Raw genomic sequence first — 25,938 nt, forward strand, 5'->3', positions numbered from 1 at the left:
AGTTTCTCCCATTCATAGTAATATGAGTGCCCCTTATTGGTATATCTAAAGTCTTCGGGCATTATAAGAATACACTCAATGTAGATATACAACTACTTTTGGACTAATGCCATGTTGCATGACCTCTTTAAGTTTCGGAATCAGATTCAGAGTCAAACACTGAATTTCCTGATACAACTAAGTTCAGACTGCAGGCAAAAGTGTCCCAAATCAGATTGTTTTTGCTTGTATGTGATTTGATTTTTTTTATAACCGTGTGAAAAGCACAAACCACATGGAATCTGATCTTTTCGATTCCTTCAATATGTGGTCCTATAAATCCGATGCAGGTCAGATCATGTTTGAAATGCAACCTCAGTCTGAACAGTCTTCATAATTATTGCTACTTTTACGTCACTGTAGATCAACATTTGTCACAATACTGCACTGATGGACATCACTCCAAAGATTTTATTCTAGAATTGTAGTAATACTTTTATTTAAGTATTGTGGTGACTGCTCTGTACAAGCAAAGCTTGAGGAAAAGCTGTTCAAGAAAAACGTTGCTCTCTTTCTCCTCCTCCTCGTCTGCATCTTCTTTATTGCCTGCTCACAAATTCACTGGATTCCGTGGCACATAACCTTATAAATGAACATGTAAATGCTGACTTTTACTTCCGTATTACAGCATGCTGCATGCCGTCTTTGTTAATGTTCTTTTGCGCATGCGGGTCAGTTCAGAACCATAACCAGTTCACACTCGAATTTGATACATTTAAAAGTTAATTTGAAGAGCCAAACAACAACATCAATAACAAAAATCGGATCTGAGCAATGAATCAGAATCGAGCATCAAGACATAGCCTTAGAGCAATTAGGCCGTGATGCAGCAAAGCTGACCAATTTTCTTTACATGTTCCCATGCTTCACATTGTTTTTCCCCCCTCAAATATAAAACATTTTGTTGTTTTAATGGTGCTGTGGAACTTGGAGGAGGTCTTTGCAGACTTTATGTGTTTATCAGCAGTAATGCTTCCAAAGCGGTGGTTTGCTCTTATGGCTCTGTTCCATGCACGGTGATCCTTGACTCATGCGGTTTATTGTTATGAGCTTCAGCAACTCCACTTTATAGATCCTCTTACACAGATTATGAAATAGTACATGATTTGCTATATATACTGGAATCCTATGAAATATATTAATCATTGAATATCTGAGAAGTATTTTTTCTTACCTATTTTAAACAGAAATGTTATGACGTAAAATTAATAGGAAATAATTATGATTTGCCCCACTCATTGAAGGAATTTATCTGGGAGGCCAGTAATACTGCACAAAGTATCAAATGGCTTAATACTTGGGGGGCAGGCAGGCCTCCTATGGATACATGGATACTTCCCCACCCACTCCTCCCGGTACCTGCAGAGACGTTTTTGCTTTTTAGCGGCGTGTTGGGGTTCCGGTACACCAGCCATGTCAACGAAACGAATAAATGAAAATTAGTTTATCAATGCATATCTAAATTTGCGCCAACGGTTTTTTCGTAGAACTACAAAAAAAGAAAGAAAAAAGCTGCTGCAGCCAATGAGCAGCCGGCGGGGGCAGGCTGCAGGACGGATTCTTGTTTCCTGTATAAACTGTGTTTCATCAGAATACATGCATATTTGTAATGGCATCAATGGAGAAAGATGCTCTTTGTGGCCAGAATGGAGAGACGGAACGTCATAGGCGGGTGACGCAGGTGACAATAACTCCTGACAATAAAGCTTTGGAAGCAGCCATACTCCTAGTCGAGTGAGCTCGTACAGCCAAGGGTGAAGGCTGACCAGCCGAATCGTAAGCAAGTGAAATGGCCTCAACCACCCACTTGCTCATCCTCTGTTTAGATACAGGACACCCCTTCTTGGGTGGCCCAAAGCAAACGAACAACTGTTCAGACTTCCTCCACAGGGCAGCTCTGTGGACATATGCATCTAAAGCCCTAACTGGGCAGAGTAAATTAAGTTTCTCCTGGTCTGACGACATAAAAGGAGGAGGACAGAAAGCCTGCAGAACTATAGGTCTAGCAACATTCGAAGGGACCTTAGGAACATAACCTGGCCTAGGATGGAGGAAGGCCTTCACCATACCAGGCGAGAATTCCAGGCACGAGGGGGGGACCGAGAGTGCTTGAATGTCTCCAATCCTCTTAAGAGACGAAATAGCGAGAAGAAAGATAATCTTTAGAGTGACAAATTTCTCAGGAACCTCTTCAATGGGCTCCACTGCTAGGAAGAGACCTTCTAGTACGATGGCCAGATCCCATGTCGGCACCCTCCTGCGAACTGCTGGCCTCAGCCTCAGAGAACCATGAAGAAAGCGTGTTATAAGCGGGTGTCTCCCCAAAGAGACTCCCCTGAAATGGACGTGGTAAGCAGCTAGTGCCGCCAGGTACATCTTTAGTGTGGAGGGGGATAGCCCTTAGGAGAAACGCTCCTACAGGAACTCCAGCACTACACCCACCGGGCAGTTAACTGGGTCCAGCTGGTGTTATCCACACCAAGAAGTGAATAATCTCCACTTCAAGGCATATAACTTCCTCGTGGAAGGAGCTCTGGAATGGAGGATGGTCTCAACAACCTCGGTTCAGAGACCTGAACTTAAGAGCTGGGCCACCTCAGAGGCCAAGCCCACAGTTTCCACAGTTCTGGGCAGGGGTGGAGGACCAACCCACTCACCTGAGAGAGAATGTCCCTCCTGATCGGAATCTCCAGAGGAGAGCCGTCGAGGAGAGACACTAGGTCTGTGAACCAAACTCGGACCGGCCAGAACGGGGCTACAGAACAGTAGACTGACCCCGTCCCGGCGAACCCTCTCCAGAACTCCTGGGAGAAGAGCAATCGGGAGAAAAGCGTACAGACGCGACCTCGGCCACGCCTGTACCATAGCGTCCAACCCGAGAGGGGCTGCATGACTTAGAGAGAACCACAGTGGACAGTGTGATGTCTCTCTGGATGCAAACAGGTCTACCTCGGCACAATCCAAATGTTTCCAAAGGAGCTCCACCATCGGGGTAGAGTCTCCATTCCCCGGGCCTCGGCCCCTGCCTCGACAGGATGTCTGCCCCCTGATTTAGATACTCTGGGATATAAATTGGCCCCAAATGAAAGAAGCTTCCCCTGGGACCATAGAAGGATCTGGCGAGCCAGCTTGTTTAACGGGCGCGAACGCAGACCCCCCTGATGGTTTATCTAAGAGACCACCGATGTGTTGTCTGACCGGACAAGAACATGACGGCCTCTCAGGTCTGGGAGGAAGTGTTTCAGAGACTGAAACACCGCCAACATTTCTAGGCAATTTATGTGCCATGAGAGAAGATGGTCCTGCCACAGACCCTGGGCTGGATGACCACTCATGATCACCCCCCAACCTGTGAGGGACGCATCTGTCGTTAGCGTTACACAACGCCAAAGAGCTCCCAACACAGGTCCTTGGGACAGAAACCAAGGTTCCCTCCACATGACCAGAGCATGGAGGCAACGCCGCGTGACTTTAATCGTGCGGAGTGGGTTTCCCCCTCGGGGAGAACCCCCTGGTCCTGAGCCACTACTGTTACGGTCTCATGTAGTAGTGGTAGAAGTAGCCTTTATTGTCACTAGTCACAAGTACCAGCAAGATTAGCCATCAACCTGTCCATACAGACATACATACAATATGACAAGGGGGTAGACAGGACAGGAAGACAGAGCATTGAGGAAGAAAATACAGCATAACATGAGGAGAGGTAAGGAGAAAAAAAGGCAACCCCCAAACTATGCTCCTGTGAGGAGTACAGTTTGGGAACAGTAAAAAACACCTCAGCAACATTAGCACATAATCAGTAAACTCTACAACATGAACACACAAGACTTGCAACAGGGGAGGGGAGTGGGGGATGGAGGTAACCAAGCACAGGCAGGCAGCCATCCCGTCCTGCAGCCATTCTCGGCACTGGTCACAGACCCGCCTGTCAGACTGGTGATACAAAGCATTGAAGGCGAGGGATGGGTGATTGCATATCTGTGTATATGTAAGAGTTCGTGTATGTGTAGGCCTGGAGAGTCGCTACGCCTGGCATCATAATCTAGGTGCCTCAAGTCCGCAGGATTGTCAAAGCGATACACAGCAAGTTGCCATGGAGACGACCCTGATCATGTCCCAGACAGAGTCAACAATCAGCAGGTGTCTGTGGGAAGTGGGGGAAGGAACGCAAGTGCGGCTCGCTGCAGTGCTCTTCCGGGGGAGTTGTTGTTCCAACAGCAGCCTTGGCGAGGCCAGTGCTGGATGAGGGGGGTGGAAAGCAGGTAAGATTGGGATTGTTTGGTCTTGGGACGAGTAGCCGCATTCCGATTTACACAGCTCCTGGTCCATTTTGGTCTTCGAAACGATCCATTTGCCAGTATAGCATATACAGCAGGCCGCAAGGTATAACGTTGGACGCTGCTGCCATCAGACCTAGCAGTCTCTAAAACTGCTTTACAGTGGGCAACTGGCCTAGATTCACCTGTTTTACGGCTGAGAGAATCGAGGTTATGCGGGCAGGAGTCAAACGTGCCCGCATCGTTGCAATTGCAGGATGCAAATGCCCTTGAGTCGCAGCGGAACCAGCGGTGCGTCAATGCACTTCGTGAATGTGCAGGGAGATAGAGTTAGACCAAATGGAAGAACACGATATTGATACGATTCGCCCCCGAAAGCGAACCTCAGTAAAACTTCCTGTGTTGTGGAAGGATGGAGATGTCGAAATACGCGTCTTTTAGATCTATTGTGACAAACCAGTCCTCGGATCTGATTTGTGACACGATCTGCTTGAGAGTAAGCATCTTGAACTTGAGCTTCCCTATTGAGCGCTTTAATAGGCGCAGATCTAAAATTGGACGTAACCCCCCATCCGTCTCAGGAACGATGAAATATCGGCTGTAATAGCCTGACTCCACGCTGGGAGGAGGAACCCGTTCTGTAGCCTCCTTTCGCAGGAGCGTTTTCACCTCCTGTTCCATTACCAGAGCCTTGCCGGGGCCCACCACGGTGGGCAGTACCCCTTTAAAGCGAGGTGGACGAAACCTGAATTGAATCGCATAACCTTTCTCGACTGTCTGCAGGACCCACTGATATATTTTTGGAAAACTTTTCCACTGCCAGAAAATCTACTAAGGGTACCAGTCTCTCGAGACTGGCCTCTGGAGTATTTGGAACAGCAAACACAGCGCCCTGTAATGGCGCACTGGCGGAGAACAACTTGTTTGACCGCTCTGTGACCCTCCTCAGAGGTAGCGAGCGTCCATCAGGAAAAAGCTTGCGGGGGACCATCTACGCCCCGGCATGACGGCGGGGTTGGCAGAACGGGCCCCTGAGGGCACTGAGGGAGAACGGCACCATGTAATGCGGTGAACACCTCTCTCCCACAGTGGGGACCACCCTCAGTATCCTGACGCCAGAGGCAGGGGGAGCGCGAGACGCGACACTCTGCTTCTGTTGCGCCCTATGTGAGGAGCTGGACGACGGCCTGGACTGCTCCCGCCCAGCAGTCCCAGGAACGTGAATTTTGAGCGGCATAAACTTATGGAACGCCGCCACCTGCTTTTTCTCTTCCTGAAACCTATCGATGACAGTATTAACGGAGTCACCGAATAGGCCAGTAGGCGAAAACGGGGCGTCCAGAAGAAAAGCTTTATCCTTCTCCTTCATGCCTGAGAGATTTAACCATAGATGTCTCTCTGCGGCCACCAGGGCTGCCATAGTATGGCCCATTAGCTTGGCCAAAACCCTTGGTGGCACGCAGAGATAAATCTGCAGCCTGACGCAGTTTGCGAATTACATCATTGCTGACCTCCTGACTCTCACTCAGTTCCTTTAATAAGTCAGCCTGGTATGCCTGCAAGAAGGACATTGTATGCAGGCATGCTGAGGCCTGACCGGCCGCCGAATACGCCTTACCCACCAAAGCCGAATTGCTTCCAAGCGGCTTGGAGGGTAACGCTGGTGCTTTGAAGGACAATGCAGCCTCAGCGGAGAGGTGGCTAGCAAGTGCCTCTTCCGCTTTGGGCATCGCCCCATAACCATGAAACTTAGCCCCCACGATATTCAAATAAGTGGAAGTTTGGGGGCTAAAAATTCTATATGATACCGGTTTCTTCCAGCTCGGGCGGAAGAAACCGCAGAGCGAGCTTCCGAACCCGAGACTGAGGCACTGGATCTAACAGGCATGGGCTGAGATAGGACGGGGTCCGTCTTAAACCCCACTGTTAGGTCCATCTGCGATACCCATGAATGCCGGCGCCACTCTGCCTCGGCAGAAGCGGGACCCGATCTGCGGGGATTGCGAACCGAACCACTCTCCTCAAAGAGTGAACAGCGGGAGCGGAGCGTTCTAAGTGGAAAACGCTCGCAATGCTCGCAGTCAGCTCCCTCGAGAGCTGACTGGGCATGCTGAACTCCCAAACAAACAGCACATAGATTGTGTGTATCCCCACCCATTAAGTAGCGCGTGCAGGGAGGAACACACTTTCTATATTGCTGTTCGCTCGCCATGTCTCTCAATATATATATATATATATATATATATATATATATATATATATAGTTTTTTGAAATAGTGAAAAACACCTGCCTAGTGACAACTAAGGACAGACAAATACACTTGAGACAAAGATTCACATAAAGCGCTTGCTGAGGCACAGAAGCTGTCGCGCTTGTGTTTTTTGGGTGCTTTATAGTTTCCTGGTCCATGACGTCACCCGCCTATGACGTTCCGTCTCTCCATTGGACTGATTCCATACGTGCTTCAGGACGCACACACGCAGGGGCGCTCCCACAGCGTTGACGCAGCTCGAGTTCCCTCTTCAGGGAACTACTGAAAAACAAACAATTATATTGAGCAGCTTGTGGGCTAATACATTTCACTCTCAGAAATTGTAGCGTTTATCTCAAAACAATGCTCCAACAGCATGCTAACAAGATTTGAGGTGTGAATCACATGTTTCCGCTTCTGTCCAGGCATCATTGATTCATGCCATCCAATCAATATCTGAAGGCATATCCTGCTTGGCTGATGAATTATTTGTAATATATTAGTCCATATCTCTCAGAGATCGTTAAATAAGTGTGAATCATCTCAGGAGAAGCCTGTAGTGTTTGAGGATGTGGTCAGAACAGTGGCTGTTGGATTCCAACCCTTCTATCAGAACAGCTGCCTTATAATGTGAGATATAAATGAGAATCAATTTCTATGAAAGTCAAAGGGAACATATATGGGAGTCACGCACATTTTGAGAACAATCCTCATTAATAAACAGTATGCGGCATGAAGATGTGGACATCTGGGGTTTGCTGTGATCTACACCACAGCAGAAGCTGTGTTTTGCCATTGTTTGCAGTTTAGGTTGGGTTGGTACAGATTAGGCCCATCGGTTAAATGTCACATTTAGAGCTCGTCCATTTTCCTTTCTCTCCTTTTGCAACATGCACCTGTTATGTGCCTGAGGATTAATGAGAGGAGAAATGTTGACAGAGGGCAGGATGTTTCTTTCTCATAACGGTCTATGAGTTAGGACTCATTATAAGCTCATAATGATACTGATATTTACATACACTGCAAACAAATGTTTTTTTGTTTTTTTGTGCCATTTAACCTAAAATTGTGTCCATCGCAAAAGGGACTGTTTTTATGATAAGGGGGTTCAAGCGCGTAGCGCCGAAACTCCATTGTAATTGTTAGAATTTACATGGATCAGTCCTCTTCCCTTTATAAGTGATCGGGCAGACCAAACCAGAAGTCGTAGAGAGTTAAAACTTTGAGGGATGGTAACCATCCTGTCTACAACGACACCAAGGCTCGCCCCAATCGACTGATGGTGGCGCTACAGCGATCAAAAGTATGTAATGGCTCATAACTACTAAACCGTTCGTCACAAGCTCAAGTAACTATTATCCTTGGCTCAAAATGAACAAAACACAAAAAATGGCTTTTTAGATTTATCGGTCACCTGGGGGCGCCTTCGCGTTTTTCGTCTGCGTGTATCACACAATTTTTCGCACACGCCCACAACATTCAGACTACATGGTAGAACTCCTAATTCACAGCAACTTTGCCTATAGGACCACCGCTGTCAATCGAACCGTTCATTAAATATTTTCAAAAACCTTCTTTTGCGAACTAGTCCTTTTGACCTCATTAACTGTTTAAAGGGGTGATGAACTGAGAAATCAAATTTTCCTTGAGCTTTTGACATACAGGAGGGTCTTCATACTATAAGAATATCCTGTAAGTTTCAGAACTGAAAACTTCCTTGTTAGTCCAATAAAAGCTTTTATTGACACCAGGCTCAGCGAACGACAGGTTTTTCAAAGTGGGGATCTATGACGTCAAAGAGGATAAAACCCCTCCTCTGCAAAAGAAGATCAACGCCTACTTCAACACGGCCTGTTTAGCCCCGCCCACCGACTCGCGCATTACATGCTATAACATAGGCCTACGACGATGTAATTTTGCTAAACTGGATCGAGCTACCAAACAATAAACATTTACAAAATATTGTGCAGTACCTGGTCGTGGAAGAAGACAGTTGCTGCATAAGCTTCCTTCGGATTCCTATATTAGGAATGCATGGTTAAGCTTTATTAAATCAACAGAAAATCAGTCACAATTTCCAACACAGGCTCTGCTCTGCCAGCAACGCCACAAACATGTAAGTAACCATGTTTATTTTAATGCCTGATCTGTGAGCAGTGATTTCTGATGTGTAATTATTCAAGTTCAGTATTATCTTTCTCTCAAAATCATTCAATACTGTTTATGCATCAGTGACTAAAAGATCAACTTCACATCATTTCTCTTAAGATGAAATAATATTAAAACTGTGATTAAGTTATAGAAAAAAAGCGACCAAAGAACGCTCCCTTTCCTATCGCCCAAGCTGTCAGTCAATCAATCACACAGAACGCAAATCTCGTTATGAAATCAATGACGCTGTTACACTGCACAACGAAGCTCTACCTGTATTTACGTCGTGTTTGTATTGTTATTTGGTGAAAAAGCATTCGTGAGTGTGCAAAAACTGCGTTGCAATAATGAGATCTTTATTCACGCGATCACCAGACTGTATGTCATCTGCTCAGCTCATCACTGCAAACTTTCATGTGATGGAATAGATTTAAATATAATGCTTTAAACAATACATTTAAAATTTTGTTAATCTTCTCGATAGCTGTAATAGTAAAAACTTAGTAGTTTCCGAGAGTTTCACATGTTATACTAGCTATTTTATATGCAAACATGTCAGCCAATCACAGCAGTGGGCGTTTACACTGAAGTCTCACAGCAGACACGCCCCTTCAAACAGTGTGTTCAAATCAGAGGCTAAAATCAGGCTAGGAAAAATGCCTTTTATTTCTTAATTATGACAATGTTTGATGTAAAATCATACCAACATTATAAGGGCACCCCAGGCAACATTATGAAATAATAAAATAATCCAGTTCATGACCCCTTTAAAAGCTTTAAAACTAACTACTATATTTCCTTAGTAAATTGCCTGTATTGGCTGTAAATGGTCTTTTCCATCTATGATCTATGACGAATGTGCTTAAAGGCCTTAAAGTGCTTGAACCTCAATAATTGCTACTTGCAGCTATTTTTACTATTATTATTATTATTTTATCATTATTTATTTATTTTATTAGGTCAAAATATTATTTAATATGACTGAATCAACATGACTGCATTAGGTTACACCAAAGAAAGTAATATGTAAGGGTGAGGAAATGCCCCATTAAGCATGTAAGTTACATTAAGGGACTGTTTCTACCTGCAATGACTCTTAATGTAGTAGTAGTAGTAGTAGTAGTAATTATTTTTATTTAAGTGTATGTATATTAATTTATTCTGGTGAATAAATTATATTCTCATTTAGAGTAAAACACAGGTAAGTTGCAGCAAAATAACAAAGAATCTGAGGAATGTTTCTACCTCTTCAATGTCTTTAAAAACAATACTTTAGTCAAATGAATAGCTCTTGGCTTAAACAGTGATTGAATCACATCAGAAAACTCCATACAATGCACTTTTGACAGAGAAATGCTTATATAATAACCGTCAAGGCTGCTTGTGTTCATTCAATAAACTTGCACAGTCGGCATGAGAAAGGATTCAGTGAGAGTTCTTTCCATTGTTTTGGAAATGACAAAATAAATATAATGGCTTTGAAGCCTTTCCGGGGCATTTGTTTTAGATAAGGATCTTTTGAAGTATATGACTGTAAATTGACAGAGGCCAAGAAATGAAATTCCTCAGCCGTTAAAAAGTTTCACCGAACTTCAGTTTTGAAATTACACAGGAAGCCAATGAATGCTGGAGTTAAATCGGTAATAAGAGGGAATATGAGATTTGCAATGCCTCTGAGGTCCTGCACCTTCCTATAGTATATGCAGCACAAATGTGATTGAGTTGTCAGCAGTCACTTGTGTGTGTTTGATTGGCTGCTGCACATGCTTGACAGCGGTAACAATGTAGAATTGTGAGATTTAAAGTGTCTCGTCCATTTCAGACCCTTGCTTTCAATTCTGTAACTTGCTATACTGTCATAGGATTTTAAACCTCAGCTTTGAGTGTGTGACAGCACTCACATTGTATATTCCCATAGCTGCACAGGACAGTTAACATTCATGCCATGGCTATACAATTGTAACCTGTGGCAAAGTTCTAGTCATGTTGTCAGCTAATGGAACATTATAACTGAAATGTCATGACAGATAGGGAGAAAAGTTATCCCTCCTCTCATTCTTTCTGCACTGTCAGTAGGAGGGTTAATCATATTTTGGAGAACAACTATAGATGGTAGAGCAAGTCTGATAGACACATACTAGATGCTGCTTGGTGCCAACTGTGTAAAAGTGCCTCTTCAGTTCTAGCTGTAGAGTTTACATATGTTATACACATCTGTTCGGCTGTTTCTCTGTGCACAGCTGATAGATTAAAACCATGTAATTGCATTAGTAGGAGCATGAGCGGTGTGAAGAGTGTGTGGTGCAGAGTGTGGGAGGACAGCCTGCTTTAACGGTGTTCATAAATATCAGAACCCCTACAGGCTGGAGAATTGAATTTCAATGAAGTCTGTAAATTGTATGTCCAACTTTAAGTGTGTGCGTTTGGATCCAGCACTAATAGCAGTGGCTTGAGGACATCAGATCTTTATTGGCCTTAAAAAGAAGCATCATGGGCATTAAATCTGATGGTACAGGTGACAGGTGGGACACAACTTCCACAATAAAAATGTGCCAAATTATATTTCACAATTATTGTAAGAAAAATGTGTGTTTTAAATGCTGTGAAAACAGTCATACGGTATGTCTTATGTTGGTCACTCCTCTCAAGTCGTTTTTTTTTTTCCATGCAATGAAGATTCATATTGGCTGTCAAGTTCAGTTGCAACTGCGTTTGAATTATTACATAGAAATTATATAATAGGTCAGGAATCATGGTGAATACTAACAGCAGTGTGAAATTAAACACATTTGTTGACAGTTTTTGCAATTATTACACTGAGTTAAATCAAGTGACTTAACTATGGGAGACTGTTCCTGCCGTATGGATAAAATGCTTTGGTAAATTATAATTATGACATCAAAAGTTATGATTATGAGATAGTCCTAATCATGAGTTTAAAAAATTGAAATTATTACATAGTTGAAATTATGAGAATGTCATAGTTATGACTTTATAATGACTTTTTTCCCTCATAATTTCAATTTTGTAATAATTTCAACTTTTTCTCTAATCTTTCACTTAATTTTTCAAAATAAAAGGTCAAATTATATAGTATCTCATAATTCTGACTTTATCTCAGTTTCGACTAAGTAATAATTTTGAAATAAAAAGACAAAATTATAAATTACAAATTGAAATTAAGATGTCATAAATTTGACATTTTGTCTCATAATTTCAAGCTTTTGTCATATTTTCATCTTTTTACAGTAGCTTTTAATTATGAAGTTTTAGCTGATGGTCAAACACTTGTTTGTAATAATTATGATTTACCAAAGCAGTGACAGAAATGGCCTTCCACAATTATGTTCAGTGACTGACCCAGTATAACAATTTGACATATAATCCAGGTTATAATACTTTTAATGTTTTTTTGTTGTTGTTTTGTTTTACACTTTAACCATCTGAGTTGCACCTGCTACAACTAGTTAGCTGTAGCCTACTTAAATGGTTAAGTGAACAGTCTTTGAGACGACCACAACTGGTGAACTTGATGGTGGCTGAGGGCCTTGTTGGCCCGTGTGCCTTATTAATTCATGTGTCTGCCTCATTGTTCATGCGTTTTAGAACACTCTAATTTATTCATGATGAAATGTGTCTCCTGCTTTGTGCTCTTCAGACTGTGCGCACCATCCGCCGGCGCCGCTGCTACCCGCCGACCTGGAAGCGCTGGGTCTTCTTCCTGTTCCCTGGCACCACCATTGCCACATCAGCGGTGGCCTTATACGCCTTCGTGGAGACAGAGGAAAATTATTTCTACATCCACAGCATCTGGCACATGCTCATCGCCGGGAGCGTCGGCTTCCTTCTTCCGCCACGTGCCAAACCAGACGTGAAAATCACTCCCCTGAAGCGGCGGCGAGGCTGCGGCTACCAGCTCTGTGTGAACGAGCACGAGGAGATGGGACTGGTGGACCCAGCGATCATTACCATCAACAGCATATGCACCAGCTGATGATGTTTGATAGAGTTTAGCGACGTGGACTTTTATTTGCCTTTCCTCTCCTTCCTTTGGAATATAAAAACACGGAAAACAAAGCCAGAGAACTTACTGATACACTGTAAATAACTTTTGACCGAAACACAGAAACGCGCATATATGTACAAGTTTTTTGTCATTGTTATTTGGATTACTATTATCGTTAATATCGTTTGCATTGTTAGTATCTGGGAATGGTTTGTGTCAGTACAGCGATGCACTGTTATTAGTGCATTATTTAAAACTTCTGAGCTGATTTTGCTGCTGCTACTTGACAGTGAGTGTAAAATTTTAAAAATTTGTCATGTAATTTATTCGTTGTTTTCTGGCACTCAATTTACCAAATGTTTTATTGTGTTTAGAGGATGCAAAGAAAAAACATTTTGTGGATGTATTAAGGGCACTGCTTTTTTAGTTTTCTTTCTAAACATCTTTTGCACTGAGACACAAAAATGTGATACTGTACATTTTTTAATTATATAAGTATAGTTATGATCCAGTCACAATGTATACATGTACATGTATAGTATAGTTGTTTTCAGTGGAATGTCTGATTGTACTTTGGATTGCATTGTATTGCCATTGCAGCATAACTGATTGTTGATTTATAGAGGGTTTAGAAAAGTATCCATTGCCAAGACCAGGTTTTAATACGAAACCTCAAATAAATAACCTCATATTTCCAGTTGTACAGTGAGGATCCAAGGGAGACATTTTAAAGCAAAAGCAACTGATAAAACAAATAAACGTTTTATTTTTTCGGTATCAAACCGGATTCATATGTAGCCATGTGAAAGAGTAATGTGTTACTTCTTGAAAATGACACCATATTTTGATGTCTAATGGATGTGCATTGATTGTCATCATCATACCCAAGTATACTGGAGAGATGAGAAACCGCAAGCAGAGGCCCCTGGGATTCAAAACCCCATTTTTTTTTAAATAAATAGTTTATTCCCAACTTCATATTATGACATCATCCTCTGTATGTCAGTTACTATGATGATGCTTATGAGGATAGTTTCCTTTGGCCTGCAGGATATGCCCATCTGCATCAATGTAATCACTGCACAAGTTCTCTTAAAGTGCTCTCATATCACACATCAATTTCAGTTTCAGCTTCAGGACTGTTTTTCTGTCTTGAGATCACACAATGATACAATATATCCTACCGTAACTGCCTTTGACTAGGGAAGAACCATCATGTGTCATGCTACTTGTTAATGAATAATTATCATTGTACTTTCAGGCTGAACATTTCTACAACTTCTTAAAAGAAACCACTTTTAGTTATACATCCAGCAACTTCTGAAATTAAATCCTTGTTATAATTGCAAAGAAGTGTTGAACATTATGACCTTAACTACACAATGCCATATTGTTATTACCAGTAGTTTATTTCATTATTTGATCTTGATTTACAAGTAAAAATGTCACAATTCCAGCCTTACTGAGCAATGCTGCAAACTGTCCCTTTGTGCCACCTGGTGATGAATTTGCAAATAAGCGTTGAATTTAACCAAGGCTTTGCTTCCAACTGTGAATGTTTTGGGCATATATACACTACCAATTCAAAAGTTTGGGTTTAGTAAGAATATATATTTTTTTTAAAGATGCCTCTTACCGCTTATTTACACTGCACACGTCTGTGGCGCATTACGGCTGCGACAAGGTTTTAGTCCGTCCTCCACGCGATGCCAACTCACACCAGGAGCATTTAAGAAGCGAAGCGACTGGATGCACAAGACCACGTGATTTACCTGTCCGATGTGTTTTTTCTTGATTTTTGGGTTTCTGCACAGGGTGTTTATTTTAAAATTTACAGTGTTTTTTTTTTTTAACTTTTATTTTGTTACGGTGCGGCTTGGACGCGGCGTCCGTCGAAAATAGAAGCAGCGCGGAGATCGTAAGTTATGACCATAACTATGGATCTATGAGACCGAACGATGACCGTCACCACGGTCTTACCTTGAATGACGCCATTCTTCCGCCTATCCTCGAGACCTAATATCAACAATGTAAGGTGACTGACCTTAGGGGTTGGCTATATAACATCCAGGTGAACCAACCACTTCCTCTTGCCTGGAACGCCCAGTTCGTCCCGAGTGAAAAGGGATGGTGACGGTCATCGTTCGGTCTCATAGATCCATAGTTATGGTCATAACTTACGATCTATTTCGACCTCACTCAGACCGTCACCACGGTCTTACCTTGGATGACTTATACCACCAGGGTCACGAGGGATTCATTTAGTCACAGATAATACAGCAGACCCCAAAGAATTCGGATTTGCCACATTAATCCTATAAAATCTAGTGAACGTGTATGGGCTGCTCCAAGAGGCTGCTGCACAGATGTCTGAGAGCGCTACCCCCTTGAGTGCCGCCCAGGAAGAAGCCATGCTCCTGGTAGAGTGAGCCACCAGATCACCAGGGATAGGTAGATTTTGGTTGACATAAGCTTGTGAAATTTTATCCACTACCAAATGAGACAATCGTTGCTTAGACACAGGTTTGCCTGCACACCTCTTGTCAAAGGATATGAATAGTTGCATGTGTGACTGCCGTAATTGATGAGTACGCTCAATGTATGTGTGCAATGTTCTAATAGGACATAGAGAAGAATTATCTAACCCAGCACCCAAACAAAGGGGATCTGGAAGAAAAAGCATCAAGCTCAATCACTTGATTTATTGTACTAGGTTTAAGGACCTTGGGTAGAAATGACGGGTTTGGCCAAAGAAAAACCCCCGTTTTTTCCGCCTTCCATCTCAAGCATTCTTCACTGACTGATAAAGAGTGTAATTCACCAACTATCTTGGCTGAACATATCGCCAGTAGGAAGACTGTCTTCCATGTCAAGAACTTGAGATCGGCTTGCTCCAGAGGTTCAAAAAGTGCTTTGGTCAGTGAGTGTAAGACAATAGAAAGGTCCCAAGCAGGTGCTCTAATACTTCTCCTTGGATGTAAACGGTGTGCACCCTTAAGAAATTGAGACACCAAAGGGTGTTTGCCAATATTTGCAGCATCCACTGATACATGAAAGTGGGAGATGGCTGCGATGTAGACCTTTATGGTATTAACTGACTTCCCCGGATCCATCAATGATCCCACCTGGGATCATTGATCCCACCAATCCCACCTGGGGGCCGCAAGTAAAACCTTGTGATGACCCAACGCTACCCTGTTGAGCACCAGGTGAATCAAAGGTAGGGGAGGAAAAGCGTACAACAATCGCTCCAGCCATTCTTGAGATAGTGCATCTATCCCCAAGGGACCTCCCTGGTTGTTCAGGGAATACCATAGATCGCAATTAGTTGTCTCTGTAGTCGCAAACAGATCGACCCTCGCCGTTCTGAACTGACTCCATATGATTCTTACCACTTCGGGATGGAGACGCCACTCTCCCGGGAGAGGTCTAGTTCGAGACAGCTGCCGCTTTGGTGATTGATGTGGTACACTGCAGACATGTTGTCTGTTCTCACCAAAACATTTTTGTTCTGCAACAACGGGAGAAAAGCCCTCAAGGAGAGATGGACTGCCTTGAGTTCCAGCACATTGATGTGCTCCGAGGTCCAAGGGGATTCCCAGAGTCCCCTGATGGACCTGCCTTCCCAGACTGCTCCCCACCCCGTTAGAGAAGCATCTGTCGTTATCACAGATCGGCTTGCTGGGATGTTGCCTAGAGGAACCCCTTGTGATGGTAACGTCTTCGTATTCCAAGGGCGTAACATTTGGATACATCTTCGTGTAACTTTTATCTTCACATGCCTTTGTAATTTGGGATGCAAGTGGAAGTTGTTCAACCAACGTTTTAGTGGACGGGCTCTGAGAAGGCCGAGTGGGACCACAGTCACTGCCGCTGCAATCATGCCCAATAATCGCTGAAATTGAATTAACTTCATTCTCTTGTTCAGACGAAATGACTGAGCTAGACTGACCAACTGTTCCACCCTCTGAGGTGACAAAGATGCAGTCATCAGTTGGGAATCCAGCGAAATTCCCACAAACACTGTCTGTTGTCTGGGACTTTGGGATTGCTCTTTTCCCAGTTCACCTTGAAACCCAGTGACTGTACATGTTGAAGGACCATTTATGTGTCCTTCAGTACTTGGCTGCGAGAAGGAGCAGAAATTAGCCAGTCGTCCAGGTATGATAGAATTTTCAAACCTGCACATTGAAGAGGACGAAGGGCTGCAGAAACCACTCTGGTGAAGACCCTTGGAGACAGAGACAGGCCAAATGGAAGGACCCTGAACTGGTAGACCCGATCTTGAAAAGCAAAGCGAAGAAACGGGCAATGATCCTGACAGATGGGTATGTGGAAATATGCATCCTTTAAGTCTATGGAACTGAACCATTCTCCCGGTTCTATGGATTCCAGAATTTGAACTGTAGTCAGCATTTTGAAGGGCAATACTTTTATGAATCGGTTCAGCTGTCGTAAGTCCAGAATGGGTCGAAGTCCCCCGTCTTTCTTTGGTACTAGGAAATACTTTGAATAGAACCCAGTGAGCTGTTTGCTGGTACTTATCTGTACAATTGCTTTTTTCTGTACTAAGATTGTGATTTCGTTGGCCAAAATTTGTGCCTGGACTGGGTTTCTGACTATGGTCATTTGAACCCCTGAAAAAGTAGGAGGGCGCCGCCGGAACTGTATCCTGTATCCTGTCTTGATGGTATCTAGAACCCAAGGATCTGATGTTACCTTCTCCCAACTGTCTAGGCATAGTTGGGAGCATTCTCCGGCGACTCCAAGACCGCTATGCCTGGCCTCCCCGGGGTTTGAAACCCCTGGTAGTACGCCTCTTAAATGACCCTCCCCTGACTGGAGTATGAGACTGGTCAGTTTGGGGAGCCTGGTAAAATGGTCTGGTGCCTCGATCATGGAATTGGTAACCCCTGGTTCGCCTTCAGTCATACCCCCAAGTTTCTGAACGAGGAAAGTGTGGGGGCTGAAAGGAATGGGCTGCTCTATGGCCATATTTGGTAAGTCCACCAAATGTCTGCTGAACTGATTCCCTTCTGTGTCTTGCTTGATCAGCAGTGTCCAGCAGAGACTGTGAATCAGTGTGAAATATCCGACCCGGAACCACTGGCATATAAGTCAGGTCCTTCCTAATAGCGTCAGGCAAAGATGTCTGCGCCAACCAGATTTGTCTTCTGGCTAAGATAGCTGAAGACATGGATGCTCCAATATCCCTAGTAAGCTGTGAGTGTGTGATGAGTGCGGTGTCAATTAAACTCATCATATCATGCTCTTCTTTATTAACAACCTTCCTCAAAGCAGCCAGAACTATTGCTAAAGAATTTCCTGATCGAGCTGCTCGGGTAGCTGCATTATACGCCTGGCTCATTAACCGATCGGTCTTTTGGCACTCTTTACCAGGACAACGAGGGTTATCTGTAACCTTATCAGGTCCCAAAGTGGTTAAGGCTGCGATCTCTCGCTCCACTGATGGCATGTTCCCCATACCACTCTCAGGGGGATAATCCAATTTAACAAACCACCTGCAACCTGCATTAAACTGGAGTGCAGCCTTTGGATTATTCCAGGCTTTCCTCAGCATCTGGGAATAATCCTCAGCCACAGGAATGGACACAGTAGGCTGTGCAGGGGAAATACTCGTTAAAAACTCCTTGTGTGGGGGCTGGAGCTGTAGCTTCTTCCTGAGCATCAAGGCCCAGGATCCTTGCTGCACTTAAAATGCGTGAAAGAATGTCAGAATGCAGGCTTCCTTCTGAAACTTCGGACCTGGATTCATCTTCCTCATTTTCGCCAATATCCTCCTCACTACCATAAAGGGAATTATTTGCATGCAGTGACACGGCATCCATAGAATCATCCCTCTCTTCCTGATGTGATGTTAACTCATCTCCAGGAGAGGGTGCAATAGGGACTGCAGATGGCTGCGTGCTTATTGAAGTGTTACGTGTTTCAAGCTTACCAGCTGAGTCACGTAATGCTGCCAATATTTGTAACTGAGTATCGTCCTTGGGCTCATGCACTACCGTGGCCCTCTCCCGTTAATCTTGAGGCATGTCAGAACTTGGAGACCTGATCGACTCATCAGGCCTCTTGCGTTTGTGAGAGGAACTACTGGGAATCATTTCTTTGCCACCAGTTAAATGTTTGGCTATCTGCACTCTTTCCTGCAAAGTTAGCTCTATTGCAGCTGCACAGGGGTTTTCGATATCATCTAACAGATGTTGCACACCCAAACAGGAGGGACATTCACGGTGCCCATCTCTTGACTGTATGCCAGTTTGGCAGAACCGACATCTTGAGTGACTCATAACAACAAGCCAGAGGTCAAGTCACTCATATAATAATGGTCTATGGTAAGAAAACTAAATAAATAGATTAACTGTAACGAATCACAGAATTTTAATAAATTCTTGGAGTTGAACTGCAAGATTTTAAAATAAACTACAGGCATTTAGTTGAAAAACACAAGCGACAATGCCATTAACATAGATTGTGACGAATCACCATTCATTAATCAAATCAAACACTTCCTTAAACTGCAGGTATTAGTTAAACACAGTTAACCAGATATCCTTAATATATAGATTGTGACGAATCACTTCATACTCATCTTTCAAAATAAGTCTGCGAACAAAACTCCTTGAAAATCATATAATCTATTAGAAAATAATATATCCATCACTCTACGTGCGCACACACAGTAAACAAGATGAAAAACTCTCTCCTGCTGCGAACAGCTGACCCAAGAACCAATAATAAATACCTGTAAACAAGCTGAAAAAAATAAATAAAGAAACACTCACCGACGTGCGTTCCGACGACGCGCCGAGAAATTTAAATGAGGAGAAAACGTACACGGTTATTAACGTAACCTCGGTTCTCTCTAGAGAGGGAACGAGTACTGCGTAATATCTTACGCTATGGGGAAAACCTCTTTTCCACGAGATATTGAAGCCAAAAATTATCCTTTAATTTTGATTAATGTAAAATGCTGTGCGGCAGCGTGCAGACATAGGCAAGACGGCTTGCGCGCCTATTGGCTGCCCTGCGGCAACAGCAGCAAGCCTATCGAGAGAGGCCCTGCGTGACGTGACATCCAATGGGGGTGCTTCGCGCCCATTTCGTCGCGTCCCGCAAGAATAGGCGTGGCCTTGGCCTATAAATACGCTCGACAGGCTGATACAAACTGGTTTTCATCGCTGAAGCGAACCAGCGCTGTTGTATGCACGGCAAGATACGCAGTACTCGTTCCCTCTCTAGAGAGAACCGAGGTTACATTAGTAACCGAGTACGTTCTCTTACGAGAGTATCTCTCGTAGTGTGTAATATCTTACGCTATGGGGAACACAATGTAAGACGCCGTGCGTACTGGGATCCGACACCAAAGTCCCAAGGGCAGTAGCCCGGGGCTCATATAGTGCATAATCACAGTAGACTCACAGAGAGTCGGAGAAGAGAGGCTACCAGAATCATTCCCCATGAAATACCGCCGCCATACAGATATCATGCAAGGAAATCCCACTAGACCACACCCACGAAGAGGCCACGCCTCTCGTGGAGTGCGCTCTGACACCCAAAGGACACTGCAGGCCCTTAGAAGTGTAAGCCAGCGCTATGGCATTGACTATCCATCTGGATAGGCTCTGTTTTGATGCGACCAGTCCCTTGGAGTGTCCGCCAAACAAAACAAAGAGCTGCTCGGTCTGCCTGAAGACAGACGAGCGGGACACATAAGCTCTCACTGCCCTGACGGGGCAAAGGAGATTAGCATCCGCCTCCTCATTGTTCACCGGGAGGACGCACAGGGAAATAACCTGGGCCCTGAACGGTGTGTTGAGGGATTTTGGCACGTACCCGTGCCTTGGTTTGAGTATGACTTTTGAGTCATTAGGCTCAAACTCCATACAGGACGCGCTTACTGAAAGCGCTTGTAAGTCCCCCACGCGCTTTATTGAAGCAAGAGCCACAAGAAATACCGTTTTGAAAGACAGGTGCTTCTTGTCTGACAAATGGATTGGCTCGAATGGCGCACCTTTCAGGGCTTCCAGAACCGTAGAAAGGTCCCACATAGGGACTGAGGGAGGTCTGGAAGGACTCAGCCTCCGAGCTCCCCTGAGGAATCGCACGACACGGTCGTTTTTCCCCAGTGACTGGCCAGACGTCGGTTTTGCAAACGCCGTTATGGCCACCACGTATACTTTGAGCGTGGACGGGGTTCTACCCTTATCCAGCAGCTCCTGAAGGAAGGAGAGCACTTCCGTAACCCCGCAGTCTACGGGTGAAAAGCCCTGAGCTTGACACCAGGTAGAGAACACTGACCATTTCGAGGAGTAGAGCCGTCTAGTAGACGGGGCCCTAGCCTGCGTGATCGTGTTTAACACTCCCTCCGGGAGGTTAGCGGGTACCCGTTGATGGCCCACATATGTAGGGACCATAACTCCGGGCGAGGATGCCAAATCGAGCCCTTTGCCTGAGAGAGGAGGTCTCTCCTCACCGGTATCGGCCACGGGGCAGTGCTGGTCAGCTGCATCAGGACTGGGAACCAGGTTTGGTTCGTCCATAGCGGAGCCACGAGCAGCACTGGGCATCCATTTTCCCTGATTCGTTCCAGCACTTGAGGCAGGAGCGAGACGGGGGGAAAAGCATAGAGTGGGCGTCGGGGCCATACGTGGGCCAGCGCATCCCTGCTCTTGGAGAAAAAGTTCGGACAGTGAGCGTTTTCCTGGGACGCGAACAGGTCCACCTGCGCTCTGCCGAATGTCTCCCACAGCAGTTGGATCGCCTGCGGGTGCAGCGACCATTCCCCTGCTGGGACATTGTTTCTGGACAGTCTGTCTGGTCCCAGATTCAGGTGACCAGGCACATGCGCTGCTTTCAGTGAAAGCAGGTTGTGCTGAGCCCAGTCCAGGAGGCGTTTCGTCAGCCTGTAAAGGCTTCGGGATCTGACGCCGCCCTGGTGATTTATGTACGCCACCACTGACATGTTGTCCGACCGGACTAAGACGTGGCGGCCTTTTATCTGGGGACAAAAGCGCCTTAGCGCGTTGTCTACTGCCAGCATTTCTAGACAGTTTATGTGTAGGAGCTTCTCCCGTTCTGACCACTGGCCAAAGAACGGTCTGCCCTCGAGCAGCGCTCTCCATCCCGAGGTGGAGGCGTCCGTGGACACCACCATCACACTCGAGGGAGTCCCCAGAGTTTTTTCCAAGGTTTCAGAGCCGAGACGCATTTCCTGTCGACCCTGAGGCGAAACAGACCAGCGGCCCAAGCCCCGGGCGGAACTCGTGCTTTCAGCCATAACTGCAGTGGGCGCATGTGAAGCAGGCCCAGCTGAAGTACTGAGGATGCTGAGGCCATGAGGCCCAGCATTTTCTGAAACCGTTTGAGCGGGACCATAGAGCCGCGGCGGAAGGATTTCACGGTGCGCTGAATGTTCAGTCCTCGCTCCGGCGACAGAGGTGCTGTCATAGACAGCAAGTCCATCACTGTTCCCAGAAAAGAGATTTTCTGGCTGGGAGACAGCAAACTCTTCGCCCAATTGACTGTGAGACCCAAATTCTCGAGATGCTCGAGTAAAACGGTCTTGTGTTCTATGAGCTCTGATCGTGATCGAGCTAGAATCAACCAGTCGTCCAAGTAGTTCAAAATTCGCATGCCCTGAAGTCTCAGGGGTGCGAGAGCCGCGTCCATGCACTTTGTGAATATACGGGGTGCTGGGGACAGGCCGAACGGTAGGACTGTGTATTGATATGCCTGGCCCTCGAAGGCGAATCTCAAAAATCGCCTGTGACGTGACGCAATCTGTATTTGGAAATAGGCGTCTTTCAGATCTATTGACATGAACCAGTCTCCCTGGCGCACGTGTGCGAGGATTTTGCTGGTTGTCAGCATTTTGAACTTGCATTTCAGAAGCGCTTTGTTCAATTGTCGCAGATCTAGAATGGGTCTGAGACCCCCGTCTTTTTTCGGTACCAGAAAATATCTGCTGTATACACCCCCTTCGCTCTGAGCCTGAGATAAAGGTTCTATGGCCCCTTTGCTCAGTAGTTTCGCTATTTCGGTTCGAAGTAGATGAGATACTTCGTTGTCCACCGTGGTTTCGACACGTGCCGTGCAACGGCGGGGACGTCGAGCGAACTGTAGCGAATAGCCTCTCTTTATAGTGTTCAACACCCATTCTGATACCCCTGGAAGCATTGCCCATGCATTCGCGTGGATAGCTAGAGGCAGAATGATATCCGGGCTCTGGCCGCGGCACAGCGGCGGCTGCAGAGCTTCGGTGTGCTGAGACATGAACACTGTGTTTAAAGTGTGCGAGGCGGGGGGCGCGCCGATCACAGCAGGCAGCCTGTTCGCACTCGCTTTCTCTATGACAAATTGTGGAGAGAGAACGAGCGGGACAAACCCCGTAGGGTTCAGCGTGTCTGTGAGTGAATGTGGGCGCGGGACAGCGGGCACATTTACTGCACTGAAAACACCGTCGGCTTGCGCTGACTGAATATGTGTTAGTTTCGTTTTTATAGAAACCGTGGGACACGCACTGTGTAGTGTTTGTGGGCACTGTGTCGTGGGCACATTCACTACGTTTGCACAATCGACATGAGTCGATTTTATTTGTGCTAGCCCTGAACTGTGGCGGGCTGTGTCAGCGTGTGGGAATGGGCACTGTGACGTGGGCATTCTTACAACACTCATAACACCATCGGCTATGGCCGGGACACCAGAAAATACACTCTTTATTGGATTTATCTGGGTCGCCGTAAAAATGGCGTTAATGTGCAGGCAAGCGGGCTGTGGTACCGGCTTGTTTACTGCGAAATACACTGGAACAGTCACATTGTTTGGAACTGAACGAGCGAGAGGTTTCGGTGGAGTCTGGCCGCGGCGAGACTTAAACACCGTGGGTCTTAGCTGACTGTATGTGTGTTGGTTTCGTTTTACAGAAAACGTGGCACATGCAGTGTGTAGTGTTTGTGGGCACTGGGTTGTGGTCACATTCACTACATTTAATGCACAATTGAGATGAGTCGATTTCATATGTGCGAGCCCTGCACTGTGGCGGGCTGTGTTTGTGTGTAGAAATGAACACTGGGCTGTGGGCATTTTTATTACACTCATAACACCATCGGCTGTGGCCGGAATACCAGAAAATACATTGCTTATATGATTTTTCTGGGTCGCCGTGGAAACGGCATTTGTGTGCAGGCAAGCGGGCCATGGTACCAGCTTGTTTACTGTAAAATACACGGGAACAGTCACATTTTCTTGGAACTGAACGAGCGAAAAGTATCAGTGCAAGTCTGGCCGCGGCGAGACTAAATTTTATCTGCTGCGAGAGCTGGGATCGAACATGGGTCTCCCGTGCGATGGCTGTAGGTTTCGCCACTGAGCCACAGGGGCAAACGACAACAACTTAAAATAGCTCGACCACATAAAAGAGCGTCATCACAGTTTTGTGTGTGTTGGCGTTTGTTTGCAGGCGTGCGTGTTATACAACAGGCTCATTGCTGCAATATTGACATTTTCAGCCGCTCAAACTAAGAGGAGCTGAGAAATGTTAGAGAAATGGAGATTGGTCCGGCCTCGGCGGGACTAAAAATACACTCTTTCCTCATTTCGCCGGTGACGCATGCCCACGGGGGGCAGGGGCGGGGTAGCTTTCCTATAACGTAAAGAAAGCTAGCCGCGGTTTTGATGCTGACCCGTTTCCCTGACGACTCGCGGGCAGAAGGGGGAGATCCACAGAGCTCGCCCAATCCTCACTGTCCAACGCGGGGATATAGCAGCTGGCCTCCTCTACAGATGCAGCTATCTCGTCGTCATTAATGGCGGAAGCGGCGGCGCGCGGCGGCCGTTGTCCGTCAGTGAGCGACTCGATTGAAGCTGGTGAAGCTGGCGGGCGAACCGGCGAGCTTTCACGGCTGGAGAAGGATCGGGGACCCGCTGAGTACGGCGCTTTGCGGCGCGGCACTACAGCGGGCGGGAGTCTCACTCACCATGGCAATAGCTGGCCTCCTCTACCGATGCAGCTATCTTGTCGTCACTAATGGCGGAAGCGGCGGCGCGTGGCGGCCGCTGTCCGTCAGTGAGCGACTCGATTGAAGCTGGTGAAGCTGGCGGGCGAACCGGCGAGCTTTCACGGGCTGGAGAAGGCTCGAGGACCCGCTGAATACGGCGCTTTGCGGCGCGGCACTACAGCGGGCGGGAGTGCAGACTCGGAGAAAAAATGCCAGGCAAGTCCTCAGAGTCACCATGGCAATAGTTCCACAGGAACGAAGCGTCTTCAAAAAGACGCTGCTCTTTTAGATAAAGAGAGAGAGAGAGAGAGAGAGAGAGAGAGAGTGTGAGGTGCGACGGCGAACACACACTCTAGCAGTGAAAAAGGATATTAACGCCGGAAAGCGTAGCAGGTACGGCGGCTGAAGGCGGCGAGGTGAAGGCCAGCGGCTTCAGGCTCGAAGGCTCGTCCCGCAGAAGGCTTACTATCAGACGGCGCGGCTTCTCACTCCGGATCCAGCGATGCAGTAGTGCTTCGCTGAAGAGATAAAAATCAGTTTGTATCAGCCTGTCGAGCGTATTTATAGGCCAAGGCCACACCTATTCTGGCGGGACGCGACGAAATGGGCGCGAAGCACCCCCATTGGATGTCACGTCACGCAGGCCCTCTCTCGATAGGCGCGCAAGCCGTCTTGCCTATGTCTGCACGCTGCCGCACAGCGTTTTACATTAATCAAAATTAAAGGATAATTTTTGGCTTCAATATCTCGTGGAAAAGAGGTTTTCCCCATAGCGTAAGATATTACGCAGTACGAGAGATACTCTCGTAAGAGAACAACCTCAATCCTCAGAGACGTGAAGCACCTCCACGAAAATGTGACGGATTGGAACTAGTTTTTCCTGTAATCAAAAATTCGCTCTACCGCGACGGTCTCAGATGAGGCGAGAAAGGCAAGAGGAAGTGGTTGGTTCACCTGGATGTTCTATAGCCAACCCCTAAGGTCAGTCACCTGACATTGTTGATATTAGGTCTCGAGGATAGGCTGAAGATGGCGTCATTCAAGGTAAGACCGTGGTGACGGTCTGAATGAGGTCGAAATAGATCCGCTTCTGGGACGCTTCTGAAACGAGCCGTGTCCCGGCTGGAAACGCATTGACTAAAGTGGCCGCGATCCACTCCGGTAGCCGTGTCTCAGCTCTAATACACCGCAGACGT

The 25,938-nt window shown here is 45.9% G+C and overlaps 1 protein-coding gene across 1 annotated transcript in view; it reads left to right on the plus strand.

Annotated features, from left to right (window-relative positions):
* The window catches only part of tmem8b (transmembrane protein 8B), a 230,241-nt gene extending 216,538 nt beyond the window's left edge, over positions 1 to 13,703 (plus strand). Inside the window, exon 13 of the mRNA XM_077231543.1 lies at positions 12,378 to 13,703. Coding sequence (XP_077087658.1) covers positions 12,378 to 12,713 — 336 coding nt within the window. The 3' untranslated portion in view covers positions 12,714 to 13,703. The remainder of the gene's footprint in view (positions 1 to 12,377) is intronic.
* The last annotated feature ends 12,235 nt before the right edge of the window (positions 13,704 to 25,938 follow it).

This window comes from Siphateles boraxobius, unplaced genomic scaffold, assembly GCF_051911475.1.
Source record: "Siphateles boraxobius isolate OS27281-9 unplaced genomic scaffold, OSU_SipBor_1 16, whole genome shotgun sequence".
NCBI lineage: Eukaryota > Metazoa > Chordata > Actinopteri > Cypriniformes > Leuciscidae > Siphateles > Siphateles boraxobius.